At 40.1% G+C, this 15,231-nt stretch overlaps 1 protein-coding gene across 1 annotated transcript in view; it reads left to right on the plus strand.

Annotated features, from left to right (window-relative positions):
• Positions 1-3,241: 3,241 nt before the first annotated feature.
• crhr1 (corticotropin releasing hormone receptor 1) overlaps positions 3,242-15,231 on the plus strand; it is a 138,568-nt gene continuing 126,578 nt past the window's right edge. The window contains exon 1 of the mRNA XM_088323053.1: positions 3,242-3,670. Coding sequence (XP_088179179.1) covers positions 3,656-3,670 — 15 coding nt within the window. The 5' untranslated portion in view covers positions 3,242-3,655. The remainder of the gene's footprint in view (positions 3,671-15,231) is intronic.

The raw sequence follows: 15,231 nt of genomic DNA on the forward strand, positions 1-15,231 counted from the left end.
TTTGAAGGGGCGTCGCTACTTCGTGGTTCCACGTTCGCGGGTTCAGAGCTTTGCAGGTCCCAAAAATAATAATAATTAATTGTTTTTTTTAAAGCATTTTTGAAGGGGTGTCGCTACTTCGCGGATTTTCACTTTTCGCGGGTGGTTTTGGTCCCCATTAACCGCGATAACCGAGGGATTACTGTATAAGTATGTTTAAGGCTAGTATAAGTAACCTGGATTGTTTTGTACGAAAGAAATAAACATTTCATAAAAAAATATGCTCTACAAAGATAAAATAAAGTGAGGTTTAACCTACTTGTGGAAGATGGGCTTCAAGAATTAGGCTACTTCCCCCTCCATGGTAGAAAGTAGGCGAAAAAAAGGGATCCAATTATTTTCTCAATCGCATCAATCTTTTTTATTCCACTTTTATTTAAAAAGAAACTGCTCGCCTCTTCTTTACACTTTACACCAACCATATTAAATGGATGCAGGAGATATTAAACAATAAAAACTTCAGAGTTCTTAGCGCGCTCGACAATCAGGACGGTATACGTACTATGTTTACACACAAACTAGCAAGAAGAAGCAGATTTCTTTTTCGGGGTGGATGCTGGGTGACCTCTCACAGCGCCACCACACGCAGAAAAAAATGAGGGAATGGTGGTTTGCTTTTATTGGTTTCTGTAAAATGTGAAAATGCTTAAAATCTGAAATAATTTGTGAATGATTTTTTTTTTACTTGATTTGATATTCTTTTTTTTTAAAGTTCAAAAATCCACAGAGCTCCTTTAAGTTGTTCCATCAAACCAGACAAAACCGTGTTCTGGTTTGTGTTTTCGCCAAAGCTTGTCGAGCAGAAACGATCACGTGCCTAAGCTGGGCCCATGCTCGTTTTATGTGATGTGTCACAAAGATATATAGGAGGGTGGGAGAAACAGACACGAAGAGAGAGTCAGAGAGGTAGCAACAGAGAGAGAGACAGCGACACAACAAATGTGTGTGTGTGTGTGAGAGAGAGAGAGAGGTAGGGAGAGAGAGAGACAAAGAGAGAGAGAGAGAAAGAGAGAGACAGTGACAGAAAGAGACGGACAGACAGACAGACAGACGCAGAAAGAGAGAGAGAGAGAGTGAGAGAGAGGCAGAGAGAGAATGAGACGGGGGGAGAGAGAGAGAAAGAGAGAGAGAGAGAATGAGGGAGAGAGATAGAGACAGAGAGCCAAAGAAAGGGTGAGACAGAGAAATAATGAAACAGAGGAAGAGAGACATAGAATGGCAGAAAGAGAACAGCAGACGGATAGAGACAGAGAGGAAGACAGAGAGGGAGAGAGAGATAGTGACAGAGAAAGAGACAAAGGGAGAAAGAGAGACAGAGAGGTAGAATGACAGAAAGACAACGGCAGACAGATAGAGACAGAGAGGGAGCCAGAGAAATAGTGACAGAGAAAGAGACAACGGGAGAAAGAGAGAGATAAAAACAGAGAGATGGAAAGTGTGTGAGAGAGAGAGAAAGAAACAGAAACACAGGACAGAGAGAAATAGAATGAAATAGACAAACAAAGAGAGAGACAGAGAGAGAGAAGGAGAAACAGAGAAATAATGAGGCGGACAGAAAGAGAGAGAGAGGGGGGGGGGGGAGAGAGAGAGTGACAGAAAGAGAAGGACAGACAGATAGATGAAGAGAGAGAGAGAGATGGAGAGAGCAAGAGAGAGAGAGAGAGACAGCGAGCCAAAGACAGTGTGAGACAGAGAAATAAAGAAACAGAGAAAGACAGAGAGGTAGAATGACATAAAGACAATGGCAGACAGATAGAGACAGAGAAGGAGGCAGAGAAATAGTGACAGAGAAAGAGACAATGGGAGAAAGAGAGAGAGATAAAAACAGAGAGAGAAAAAGTGTGTGTGTGAGAGAGAGAGAGAAAGAGAGAGACAAACAGAAACACAGGACAGAGAGAAATAGATTGAAATAGACAAACAAAGAGAGAGACAGAGAGAGAGAAGGAGAAACGGAAAAGAAGGAAACAGACAGAGAGAGAGAGAGAGACAGACAGTTACAGAAAGAGAGAGAGAGTGACAGAAAGAGACAGACAGACAGAAGATAGATGAAGAAAGAGAGAGAGAGGGAGACAGAGAGAGAAAGAGAGAGAGCAAGAGAGAGAGAGAGAGAGAGAGACAGCGAGTCAAAGACAGAGTGAGTCAGAGAATTAAAGAAACAGAGAAAGAAAGACAGAGAGGTAGAATGACAGAAAGAGAACAGCAGTCAGATAGAGACAGAGAGGGAGAGAGAGATAGTGACAGAGAAAGAGACAAAGAGAGAAAGAGAGAGAGACAGAAACAGAGAGAGAGAAAAAGAGAGAGAGAGAGAGGGGGGGGGCTTGGACAGAGAGAGAGAGGCAGACAGAGAGATAGAGACAGAGGGATTGAAACTGAGGTATTTTTCTGAGCAATTCCTAGTAGTATACTACTTTGCAAGGTAATTATAGTTTAGTCAATTAGTTTGTTGTAGTCGACATTCATTTGTAGAGACGAAATAAATAAAGCCACCCTGCATTGGAGACAATTGTTTTTTTTTAAAATCAATTATCATTGGTTTGTGAAAATATGTATGCATGCATTAATGTCTACTTGTTACGATTAGTCTGAGAGGATCCAGACACAGACATGCAAGATGAGCTGATAGCTTTGGAGTGGCAAAAGGGAAAAACAAAAAGCGCCCCACATGGGCAGTTATAGAATTAAACGGGTAATAAAAACAAAATTCAAAACTAATGGCTGGTAGAACAAAGGTGCATATAAGACACAATACTGCAAAATCTAGTGGAAAAATAATACTCACCGTGCCTTAAACTTTAAAAAAGTGAAATTGGTGCAAGGTATCAAGTTTGAAACAATTTTGATGAACAGGATGCTTCGAGATTTTTAAATCGGAAAAAGTGGGCCTTGGCTCCAAAATCACTGACTTTTACTTCATCTTTACACAGTAATTTGTCCTTCTTTATTTACAACCTCATTCATTCTTCCACTCTTTCGTCCTCCACACCTATCTCTCTATTTGTCCTCTCAGTCTCACACCTTAATCGTTCAAAATATGATGTGTTGGCTATCTCACGATCTTGCTACCAATCAAACGAGAAACGCTGACGCAATCACTTTTTTTAATACAACGACGCATATGGTTACCAAGGCGCGCGCGCGTACGCGCGCCCGCTTCCATGGCTCCACCCAATTTGGCGCCAGTCCAAACGAGAACGCGCCACGTGCGCGCTCTAGGCTAGACGTTCCCTGCGTCTTTCGCGATTTCGCTCACTTTCAGCTGTATAACTTTGATGTGCGCGTGCACGGGTGCCGGGAACTATTGCCTTCAAGAACCGTCTCACCTTTTGGCATCGCAAAATCGCGCGTGTCCTGTCCCGGGTGGGCGGGGCGTCAAGTCGCGTGCCCGAGACGCGTCACGACGCGCGGACTTGTCACGCCGCGAGAAGGACTCGCTGGCGAGGAAAGGAGGAGAAAGAGGAGTTGCGTTTGAGGACGGACACGCGGACAAACACTCCACTTTCCACCTGTCCATGAACGCTACACTCGCTTCCACATGAGCGCGAAAGTGTCTCTTCTTTTTCTTCTTCTCTTTTTGCTTCTTCTTTTCTCTTTCTTCTGAGAAAGATGTGAGGACAAAATGTTTATCCTACAGGTAAGTTTTTTCCCTCCAACTTGATATAATTTAAAAGAGAAAGGCACTTTTGTGTCTTCTGTCAGGGCGGGCGCATCGGTCCAAATATCGATAGTTCAGGGGTCTCAAACTGAATTGAGTTGGGGGCTCCCGAAGCTAGGATCCGGGTGAGGTTGGGCCAAATGGGGTTTATCACAAAAGCAGCACTGATAAAAATATTCCGCTATTCTTAAAGTGACAGTGTTTTATGTTTATCCACTAGATGTAGCTTTCATGTGTAGTGCAACCAAAAATGTGTCCAAGGAAGACTACAAACTACAGAGACTGAAAGTGAGCAAAAGCACTCATTTTCTTTTATTTTTTTTACCCAGCCTTCTCAAAGAAAGACGAAAAGAAGGTAAAAAAGGAAAGGATGAGTAATAAAAAAGAGGCAAAAAAGGAAAACGGAATTAAAAAGAAAAGTAGGGGAAAGGAAGGCAATAAAAGCAAAATGGAGAAAAAAAGAAAAAGAAGAGAAAAGAAAGAGAAAAAGGGTCAAAAACGAAAAAAAAACCTCGCAATTTTCTCTTTTTTAATTTTTTTTTCATTTTTCTTTTACTTTTTGTCTCATTTTTTTCTTTCTCCTTTGATTATTTTTTTCCTTTTCTGTTTTTAAAAAAAATATATTTTTCTTCTTTTCAAAAGTAATAAGGTGCGTTTTGGTCATTTTGACTCTCCGTATTTTGTCCTCTTCCGTTATGCTTTTAGCACTCGTTTTCGGTCCCATGAGAGAATACAGCGACATTTGGTGGGAAAATCATACACACTGTCCCTTTGACTTTCATATTAATGCAGGGGCCTCAAACTATCATTGCCATTGGCTGCAGCGGCCGCAAGTTTGAGGCCCCTGACTTAGACTTTATCGAGATACTTTCGTCTTGGGATCTTCCTATTTTCATTATCACTAGGATAATGTTGTTGGTGGGTTGTCAGGTTATACTTACTCTATCTTTTATTTTATAACTCGTGTTTAATGTGCACCACTACTTTTTCATTGAAAATCTTTATGAAATTTGATTTTAATTTTTCTCATCTTAAATGAAGTGTCTTAATTAGCAAACATTGTTGATAAAAATCAGGTATTGACAATGTAAACTATGAACACAATTACCAACATAAAATTTACATCGTACACTGGTACCACGACTTACATATCTAGTTCATTCTGGGAGTAGTTTCATAACCTGAAAACTACGTAAATTGAGACACATTTTGAATGTTAATGCTCTAATCCGATGTCCCGAAAAAGTACAATATAATATGTTTTTAAAAAATCATAAAGAAACATCAGAACATTAAATATATGTTAGATTTAGATTTCCACACAATAAACATGAAACGAGTGGTGCTTCATGTAATAAAAAAGCAAAGAATAAACAAAATAATTATCATATTCATCTTCCTTTTTGCCTCGCGTTTCTTGAAAAACTGATCCAATGACGTCTGCTTTTGCTGGCTTTTGACAATCCATCGGAAATGTGGGAGGCAGACGTCTTAATTATGAACGATAACCCGACTTGTCAACATCTTTTCCGGATGATTCCTTTCTACAAATTCCGAGACTTCATGGAATCTTACTAAAATGTCTTTGATTTGGGTTGATTGAATGATGGCTATTCCTTCTGCCCCACTATCTTGGTGGAACCCCTCCTCCTCGTCGCCAGACTCTGAACTGTGACCGTGACGCGAAGAGCATGCAAGGAGCACGTATGCACATCAGGTTGCCAGGCAGATTTTAAGCGACAGCCAGTTTGTTAACATTCGGGAAACTCTGGGAGCGGCTAATAGCAGCGTGTACTGTAATATATTTTTGACTTTGAATCCTGAAACGCATTTGTATCCGGAGGCGATATTTTCGTGTTCAGGTACTTGCTTACCTGAAACTCTCATGTGTAGATACATTGTAAGTAGAAGTACTGTATCTTTTTAATGTCCTTCAAAGTTCGATTCATCATCCCCCATCTTTTTTCCCAAATTTTATTTATTACAACTTGTTGTTTTCTCCATCCTCTAACATTCGTCTCCAGCCATGGATAAAAATAGTGTGATAACGAGATAAAATCCAATGCCTTGTCGTACGTTATCTATATCATTGCTGGTGTAGTGCAGTAATTTTTAACCGGTGTGCCAAGGCACATTAGTGTGCAGTGAGACCTTGCCTAATATACCACAAGAAATGGCCCTATCCTATCTTTGTATGAATTTTGGCTTTTTTCAGTTATCAGACGGGTAATTCACATTAGTAGGTAGCAGCAGATTATGTTTATCTTTTAAATTATATACACTAATTATCTACTAATAAGGTTTTACAGTATATTAAATAACTTGTTTTGGTTGATATAGCTGTTGAATATTGCCGGGGTAAAAAATGATTAAAATAAATATCAATTGAAGTAATAATCTTGAACCTAATTTTGTGGATTTTAATAAATGTTTCAAAAAATAAACAGTTAAAAAAATACTTTAAAAACAGGTTGAAAATATAGTAAATTTCAAAATTACAGCAAAATTATTCCAAAAAGAATGACCCGTATAACCACCTGAGTATAATTTTTCAAAACGTCAGTCGTATGCAAAAGTTTGGGCACCCCTGATCATTTAAGATTTTCCAAGCCCAAGAGCCAAGAAGAAATCCGCAGGTTCGTGAGCATTCTCCATTCGGGCCCCAGTGCTGTGGAATGGTCTGCCCCCTGAGAATCGATATGCAACCTCAGTGAAACTGTTTAAATCTAGGCTGAAAACACACTCATATTCTATAGCTTATGAATGACCTATATTTTATGTTGACAATAGCTGTGTATTATTTGTTATTGCAACATCCATTGCAGCCTGGTCATCCTTGAAGGGGGATTACTTCATGTGATGTCCCTTCTCAAGGTTTCTTCGTTTTCCTCATGTTGAGGTTTTTGTGTTTTTCCTAGCCCTCATGTAGGTTTTAGATGAGGGGATGGTGTCATAATTGTCTGTGGTTTGCAATAATCTGTGGTCTGTGCAGCCCTTTGAGACTTTGTGATTAAGGGCTATACAAATAGACATGACTTGACTTCATAAATCATTGGTTGTTTGGATCAGCAATTTCAGTTAAATATATCATATAGCAGACAAACACAGTGATATCTGAGAAGTGAAAACGTTCATAGGATTTACAGAAAATGTGCAATCATTGCTTAAACAAAGGTTGGCAGGTGCGTAAATTTAGGCACCCCAACAATCCTCCTCTTGCAGAAAAAATAGCCTCTAAACGCTTCCCATAGCTTCCAATGAGGTTCCGGATTCTCGTTGAAGGTATTTTTTACTATTTTTCTTTACAAAACATCTCCACTTCACTCAGCTTTGATGGTCTCCGAACATGGACAGCCTGCTTTAAATCACACCACTGATTTTCAATAATATTCTGGTCTGGAGACTGAGATGGCCATTCCAGAACATTGTATTTGTTCCTCTGCATGGATGCCTTAGTAGAATTTGAGCAGTGTTTGGGGTCGTTGTCTTGTTGAAGTATCCAGCCCCGGCGCAACTTCAGCTTTGTCACTGATTCTAGAACATTGTTCGCAAGAATCTGCTGATAATGACTGGAATCCATGCGACCTTCAACTTTAACAAGATTGCCAGTACCAGCACTGGCCACCGAGCCCCACAGCATGATGGAACCACCACCACATTTTACTGTGGGTAGCAAGTGTTTGTCTTGGAATGCGGTGTTCTTCTTCCGCCATGCATGCCGCCCCTTGTTATGTCCAAATAACTCAATTTTAGTTTTATCAGTCCACAGCACCTTATTCCAAAATGAAGCTGGAATGTCCAAATGTGCTTTAGCATACCTCAAGCGACGTTTGTGCCATGTGCGCCCAAAAAGGCTTCTGCCGCATTACTCTCCCATACAACATCTTCTTGTGTAGGTTGAGTTTGACTATTCTCACCATCCTTTGCCTGTGCTTATCTGAGATTTTTCTTGGCCTGCCACTCCGGGCCTTAACGAGAACTGTGCCTGTGGTTTTCCATTTCTTAACTATGTTCCTCACTGTGGAAACTGACAGCTGAAATGACTGAGCTTGCTTTTTGTGTCCTTTCCCTAGACCATGATTTTGAACAATTTTTGTTTCCAGGTCATTTGACAATTGTTCTGAGGCTCCCATGTTGCCACTCTTTAGAGAATATGCAAAGAGGAGAACAATTTGCAACTGGCAGCCTTAGATACCCTTTCTCATGATTGGCTTCACCTGTGCATGTAGGTCAAGGGTCAATGAGCTTACCAAAGAAACTTTGTGCTGCCTTGTCCCCTGTTCAAATCCCATTGCACCCAATAATTTGCAATTTTTGTCAGCAATATTTTTGACCGATCAATCATTTTACAAATACAGTAATATTAAACCGTAAACAGTTAAACCTCATGTATAACGCATACCCAAACATTGAGTTATTTTTTAAAGTAAAAAAAAAAAAGCACCTTATGCACGACTAAATACGATACATTATAACTTGGATCCAACTGTGTTTGCACTTTTTTTCCTGTACTGGCTATAGTTTCAAAATATGGAATGTATTTTAGTATTTTGGTTGACTTTAATATTCGGTATTCCTAATTTCGTTCCATTGTTATTTATTTAGTTTGATTATCTTGACTTTTGTTCTGAAACAGTTGTAGCTGAAGTCTTTTAATTTTTTTATACTGTCAAAGGTTTTTACATTATATTGTCTACACAAGAGGTCTCCAATGTTGTGCCTGTGGACACTAGGTAGCCCCCGAGACCGCATTAGTAGCCTGCGGACTGGTTCTGAAAATATATCATGGGTCATTGTGAATCACTAGGAAATCTGATTTCCAACCGGAATGGTGTTTAGTGGTTTACTAAGCCTATTTAAACCTCTAATGATTAGAACCTGTTAGTAACATTGTAATTACATTGTAACAACATACTAATAACATGTTATTTTAGAAATGCATACCAAACTGGTCGCCCTTCGTGTTATTCAGTAACAAAAAAGTAGTTCTCGGCTTCAAATGAGGTCGGCGACCCCCGGTTTACACTATGTGCACTTTCTAACTTTATTTTCAAAATATTGTGCAATGGATGGTGTTTCAGTCATGGTGACGGTGCTATTTTGTATTTTTGTGGCTTTGCTCCTTTTACTTGGTTTGACTCTCTTGACTTTTGTTCTAATACATTTGTAAAACAAATATTGACATGAATTGTGTGTACTGTAAACGTTTGCATCGTAGTTATTTAATATCAAATATAAGGGTCTCAAACTCATTTGAGTTGGGGGCAGCCGAAGCTAGGGTCAGGGTGAGGTTGGGCCAAATGCGGCTTCCTCAAAAAGAGCGCTGATAAAAACATTTTGCGATTCTTAAAGGGACAGTGTTTTATATTTGTCCAAAAAAGACTACAAACTACTGAAAGTGATCAAAAAGCACCCTTCCAATGTCTACCCAGCCTTTCACAAAGGAGGACAAAAACGAGGGAAATAGATTTTGTTTTCCAAAAAGGAATAAAAATAGTCAAGTCAAGTCATGTTTATTTGTATAGCCCTTAATCACAAGGAATCTCAAAGGGCTGCACAGACTACAGACTAGTACAACACCATCCTAAAAGGTACATAAGGGCAAGGAAAAATTCAAAAACCTTAACATTAGGAAAATGAAGAAACCTTGAGAAGGGACCGTACATGAGGTAATCCCCCTTCCAGGATGACCAGGCTGCAATGGAAGAAGAAATAAAAAGAGACAAAAAAAGAGAATGCAAATAAAAAGAAAAGTAGGGGAAAAGAAAGCAAAATAGGAAAATGGATAAAGAGAAAGAAAAAAGGAAAGAAAGAAAATAATAATTAAAGAGAATAAAGACGGGCAGCACGGCGGCGCAATGGTTAGCGCTTGTGCGGCACAGTTCATGTCATGGGAACCTGTCGTGGGTTCAAATCCAGCTCCAGACTTCCTGTGCGGAGTTTGTATGTTCTCCCCGTGCTTGCGTGGGTTTCTTCCGGGCACTCCGGTTTCCTCCCACATTCCAAAAACATGCATTTCAGGTGGATTGGCCGGTCTAAATTGTCCCTAGGTGTGAATGAGCGAGCGAGTGAGTTGTCTGTCCCCGTGTGCCCTGCGATTGGCTGGCAACCAGTTCAGGGTGTCCCCTGCCCACTGCCTGGAGATGGCTGGGATGGGCTCCAGCCCCCCCGCGACCCTAATGAGGATAAGCGGTACAGCTAATGAGATGAGATGAGATGAGATGAGATGAGAATAAAGACAAGAACAAAAAAATTCTTTCTTTTTCTTATCATTTGTTTATTTTTCTCTTTTTTTATTTTCTCATTTTTGTCCTTTTTGTCTTGAGTTGTACTTTTTTTATTATTTATGTTTTTCTTTTTTATTTTCCTCTTTTTTTTTTTTTCTGATTCATTTTATTTCCTTTTTTCTTTTCTTATTTGTCTTATTTTATAAAACTAAAAAGGTGTATTCTGGTTTCTGATTTCCCTGTTTGTGTATGACCTGTTTTTTGATCCCGACCACATTTTGCTCTCCTGTCCGGCGATCAACGTTTTTTTTCGTCTACGACACTACGATCTCCTGCTCCGGAAGATCCACTTCCGCATTCGGAACACGTTCCGATTCTGTGAGCGGCCTGCTTCCCGCATCCAGCAGACACCGGATTGCGGGCGCTTCCTTTCCTCTATATCTCAAAAAACTTGTGGTTAACGTTATGGATCTGGGTCCTAATTCCGTTCTGGCCATGACACTAACTTAGAGCAATGTTTTTTTTTTGTCATCCCGAAAAAAATGCTCGTATCTACCTTTTTTTTGGAAGTCGAATGATCGTAAGTAAGGGAGCGTCTGTATTTGTTTTTAAACCGATTTTTCTTCTCCGATCTAATAGCCCCCCGCCATAGTGCTTTTTTGACCATGTGGCCCCCGAGCTCAAATAAGTTTGACACCCCTGCATACTATAATGCATTCGAGAAACAAAGCAGCGCATGTTGTTTGTAGTTTTGTTCCAATTAACATTGAGGTCGGACAATAAGTGGTCAATTTTGAGTTTGCCAAAGTGGTTTCAATTTGGATGATAGTGGAAACCTTGCCTGTGTGTTCGGGTCGAGTTGGAATCCTCAGCACGGGATTTTCTGTTCCAGAACATCCACTCAGGATGTTCCGAATAGGAGATTTCGATCTGGATTTCCCATCAAAATGTTCCTGCGCTCATCCAGGTGGCACCAAAGCCACCTGAGATGAAAGCGTAGTCTCAGCTGTCATGTCGTCAGAAAGAGTATTTGTGTGCGTGTTTTCGCACGGAACAGCATGTGGCTTTGTCAGAAACACATGTAAGCAAGAATTTGCGTGACATTCGCATGACCTTGAATTGTATTTTGATGATATTTTACATTTGGCTCTTATGTCATCGGTGACTGAGTTAACGGCAGGGAATGTACAATGTGGTCAAGCACGAGCTACGTCATTACGCAGATAGACGTGCTTTTAACTTTCGACATTATCAGATAAAATGTATTTGTAATGCAATATGTTGGGTTTTGAATATTAAAATGTATCGTTTACCAAATTGTCCGAATTTGTCATCTGACTCCATTAACCAAACCCAACAATGCGCACTCATTTCTTGAAGGAAAAGATGAATAAGAAAAGCTGACATTTTCACACAAGGGCAGATTTAATTTCATTAGCAATTCAACTAAGTGAACTCCATCGGAATCGGCCGAATTAGTCGAATTTGTCGAATTAGTGTCGTCTGAGTCTCTGGCAAGCCTTTTCTGAAGTCTTCCAGCCTTTCTCCTCTCGGCCCACGCCTCTCCGCAAGATGGTGTGCCGGCTTCTCCCATGGGCGTGCCAATGAAGCCCCCTCAGCTCCATCATCTCGGAGAAGAGCGCCGCGATGTCTGGAATTAACCAAAACAACACAGCGTTTATCAAAACAATGCCTGCCGTCCTCCGTCATCAGGGCCCCTCCGCGTCTGGATGCGCTGATTATATCATCAGCTTCACGTCAGTTCCCGCCATTCCTGTAAACAATATTTCCTACCAGACCAGGGTGCCCTGAACTTTCACTTCTCATTGAACTTAAGCCTACTCTGTGAAAATCTTCATTGCACTCAATAAATGTAACTTGTATTCAATCGTATATAATCCTTTATAGTCAAATGTATAAAATCTTTCAAATACAAATACAATAAAAACAGAATAAACCCTAATAGAAATAAAATGTGATTATGACAAAGCACAGACTAACCGTGTGAGGAAAGGGACCCAAGAGAGGCTTATCCACACTGGCATCAGACGGTACCAGGATTTCAGCCATTGAATCACACCCTACCAGTGTGGGCCTCCAAAATGAGGAAACACTGAAATATTAAAATATAAATACATTAAAGGGACTTTGTGTATTGTTTATGGAAAACTAAAATTTGTTCGGATAAATATATATATTTTTAATAATAAGTAAAAATACACGAACTATCATATAAATGCGCATCTTATAAAATAAAATATTTTCAGGACTACAGTATAAAGCTTACCCAAAACCTCCAAATTTGCACCTTTAGTCCGGTGCGTCTTATAGACCAGAAATTGAGTAAATAAAATCAGAAATGCAAAATTATAACTCCTAAATAACTACAGTATTTTCTTGACTATAAGTTACTCTGGAGTATAAGTCGCACCAGCCAGGGTAAGTTGCATTTTGAAGGAAATGTATTTGATGATAGATGGATAGATACTTTATTCATCCCTGTAGGGAAAATTCACACTTCCAGCAGTATCCTTGTGTCGAAAATAAAATCGTAATAAAATAAAAGAATTAGAATGTGACATAATAGTCTGTAATAATAGTTTGCAATAGTCTTTGATCTGTACAGCCCTTTGAGACTCTTGTGATTAAGGGCTATACAAATAAGCATGACTTGACTTGACTGACTTGAATACATAAATACCCAATATAACGTGTTGTTATAGAGTATTTAAATAGTGCTGCATAAAATACACGCTGTAATAAAAATAGGGTAATATGCAAATGTGGGGGTGGGGTTTAATGTGGTCTTTTACTCCTCTGGGTGGAGTTATAGAGCCTCATGGCATGACGAAGAAATGATCTCCTCAGTCTGTCCGTGGAACAAGACTGTGACAGCAGTCTGTCGCTGAAGCTGCTCTTCCGTTTGGAGATGATGCTGTGTAGTGGATGTGATGAATTGTTCATGATTGACCGAAGCTTTTTCAGTGCCCGTCTCACAGCTACAGTTGTCAGGCTGTCAAGCCCTGTGCCCACAACAAAACCCGCTTTCCTCACCAGTTTATTAAGCTGAGAGACATCTTTCTTTTTAGCGCAGCCTCCCCAACATGCTGCAGCATAGAAGAGGGCGCTTGCCACAACAGTCTTATAGAACATTTGCAGGAACTTTTTGTTTTATGTTGAAGGACGCCAGCCTCCTGAGGAAGTACAGTCGGCTTTGACCTTTCCTGCATAGAGCTTCTGTGTTGGCAGTCTAGTCCAGTTTATTGTCCAGCTGCACACCCAGGTATTTGTAGGTCTGGACAAATTCTACACATTCTCCTTTGATAGTTACAGGAACCGGGTGAGTTCTAGTTCTCCACCATCTCCCTGGTCTTGGTGGTGTTCAGGTTCAGGTGGTCAGCGTCGCTCTATTGGACAAAGTCCTGAATCAATTTCTTGTACTCCTCCTGCCCACTTCTGATACATCCCACTATTTAGATTTTCAATCAAGTTTTCAGCCATTACGAATGTTAAATCAATGCAAATAATGGTGCACACAATTCTGTTGTGACGCCGAGAGTTGAAGTACCACAAAATCTTTTTTAATGAACATTGCATAATTAAAAACAAAATGGTGTCAAGACTAGAACAGATGCGTAACGTTTACTCACAAGTTAATTGAGATATAGAGGAAAGACAAACCCCAGCAATCTGGTGCTTGCTGGACAAGGGAAGCAAGCCGCTCACGGATGTTCGGAATGCGGAAGTGGATCTCCCGTTGAGTGAGATCGTAGCGTGGTCAAACGGGAAAAACGTGGCGATAGCCGGAGCGGGGGATCAGAGCGTGGTCGGTGGTCAAGAACGGGTCGTTAGCCGGGACAGGAGATCAGAACGCAGTCGGTGGTCAAAAACGGGTCGTAGCCGGAGACAAACGGGGAATCAGGAACAGACGAGTGGTATATGGATGAAAAAACGGGACCGACCCGAGCCAAGGTCAAGGCGCTTGCCTTGCGTAAGCAGAGGTTCGCTGATGGACTGACAAAGGGCGAGTGAGAGCAATGAGCTTAAATAGGAAGGGGAACCAATCAGGTAACCAGCAGAAGCTGGCGCCAAACGAGCGGGTGAGTGCAATGACAAATTGGAATACAATTTTCAGATTTTTATGTTTGACTGTCAAAGTTAAACATTATCAAGGGAACAGAAAGAGTTGCATAAGAACAGAAAAAAAAATCGGGAAAAGTAAATTAAATAAAAATAGTAAAATAATAATAATAACATGTTTAACTCTACACAAGGGACAGATTCTTAAGCATATTATATATCATTTTTATATTGGGAATGTATCACATTCAGAGATAACACATTTGTTGACAAAACTTTGAAAGGGGGTTTACGTTTTGGATATACTTTTTGTGGAAAAACAAATTACTACACTTTAAATTAAATGTATTGTTCTTTCTTTCTTGTTTTGTATTTCAAGTCTAATTGAAATATGATCTTTGGATAAAAATGTTAGGAAAAGAGTCTCATAGTATAGCATACATTTGTATGTATTTTTGTTTATTGTCAAGTTAATTGTCAAAACACCTGGATATTTTATTGTTTCATCCATCCGTCTATCCATTATCTGCACCGCTTATCCTCAGTAGGGTCATGGGGGTGCTGGAGCCCATCCCAGCTGTCATGGAGCAGTGGGCCGCGGACACCCTGAACTGGTTGCCAGCCAATCGCAGGGCACACAGACGGACAGCTCACTAGCTTATTCACACCTAGGGACAATTTGGACCGGCCAATTAACCTGACTTGCATGTTTTTGGATGAAACCGGAGTGCCTAGAGGACACCCACGCAAGCAAGGGGAGAACATGCAAACTTCACACAGGAAGGTTTGATCCAATGTCCTCAGAACTGTGCCGCACATGCGCTAACCACAGCCCTTATAGTTTTATATCTTAGAATATTCTGTTGTTTGGTGTACTATTTTTCTATACGTCCAAAATTTCAATGTTTAAATAAAGAGGAGGAAATTTAAAATGTTTTTAAGAAATCCGATTCATTAAATAATCGAAAGAAAAAAGATCCATTAGGAAAATAATCATGAGTTACAGCATTGCATTTATGGCATCTTGAGAGGCAATTTAAAACAAAAGAGAGCTGAACGGGCTAAATAAGTTCGTACGGTGTAACATGATTGACATGGCTGTAAATTTCATTAACGACTAGGATTGGGACAATATGCTTCGGTCACAATTCGATTGTGTCTAGATATTAACCTTCCGATTCAAGTTATATCACGATTCTCGACAATTGTGATTCCACAAATATTGCGATATAA

Source organism: Urocampus carinirostris, chromosome 19, assembly GCF_059441175.1.
Source record: "Urocampus carinirostris isolate Australia breed hairy pipefish chromosome 19, RoL_Ucar_1.0, whole genome shotgun sequence".
NCBI classification, from domain to species: Eukaryota; Metazoa; Chordata; class Actinopteri; order Syngnathiformes; family Syngnathidae; genus Urocampus; species Urocampus carinirostris.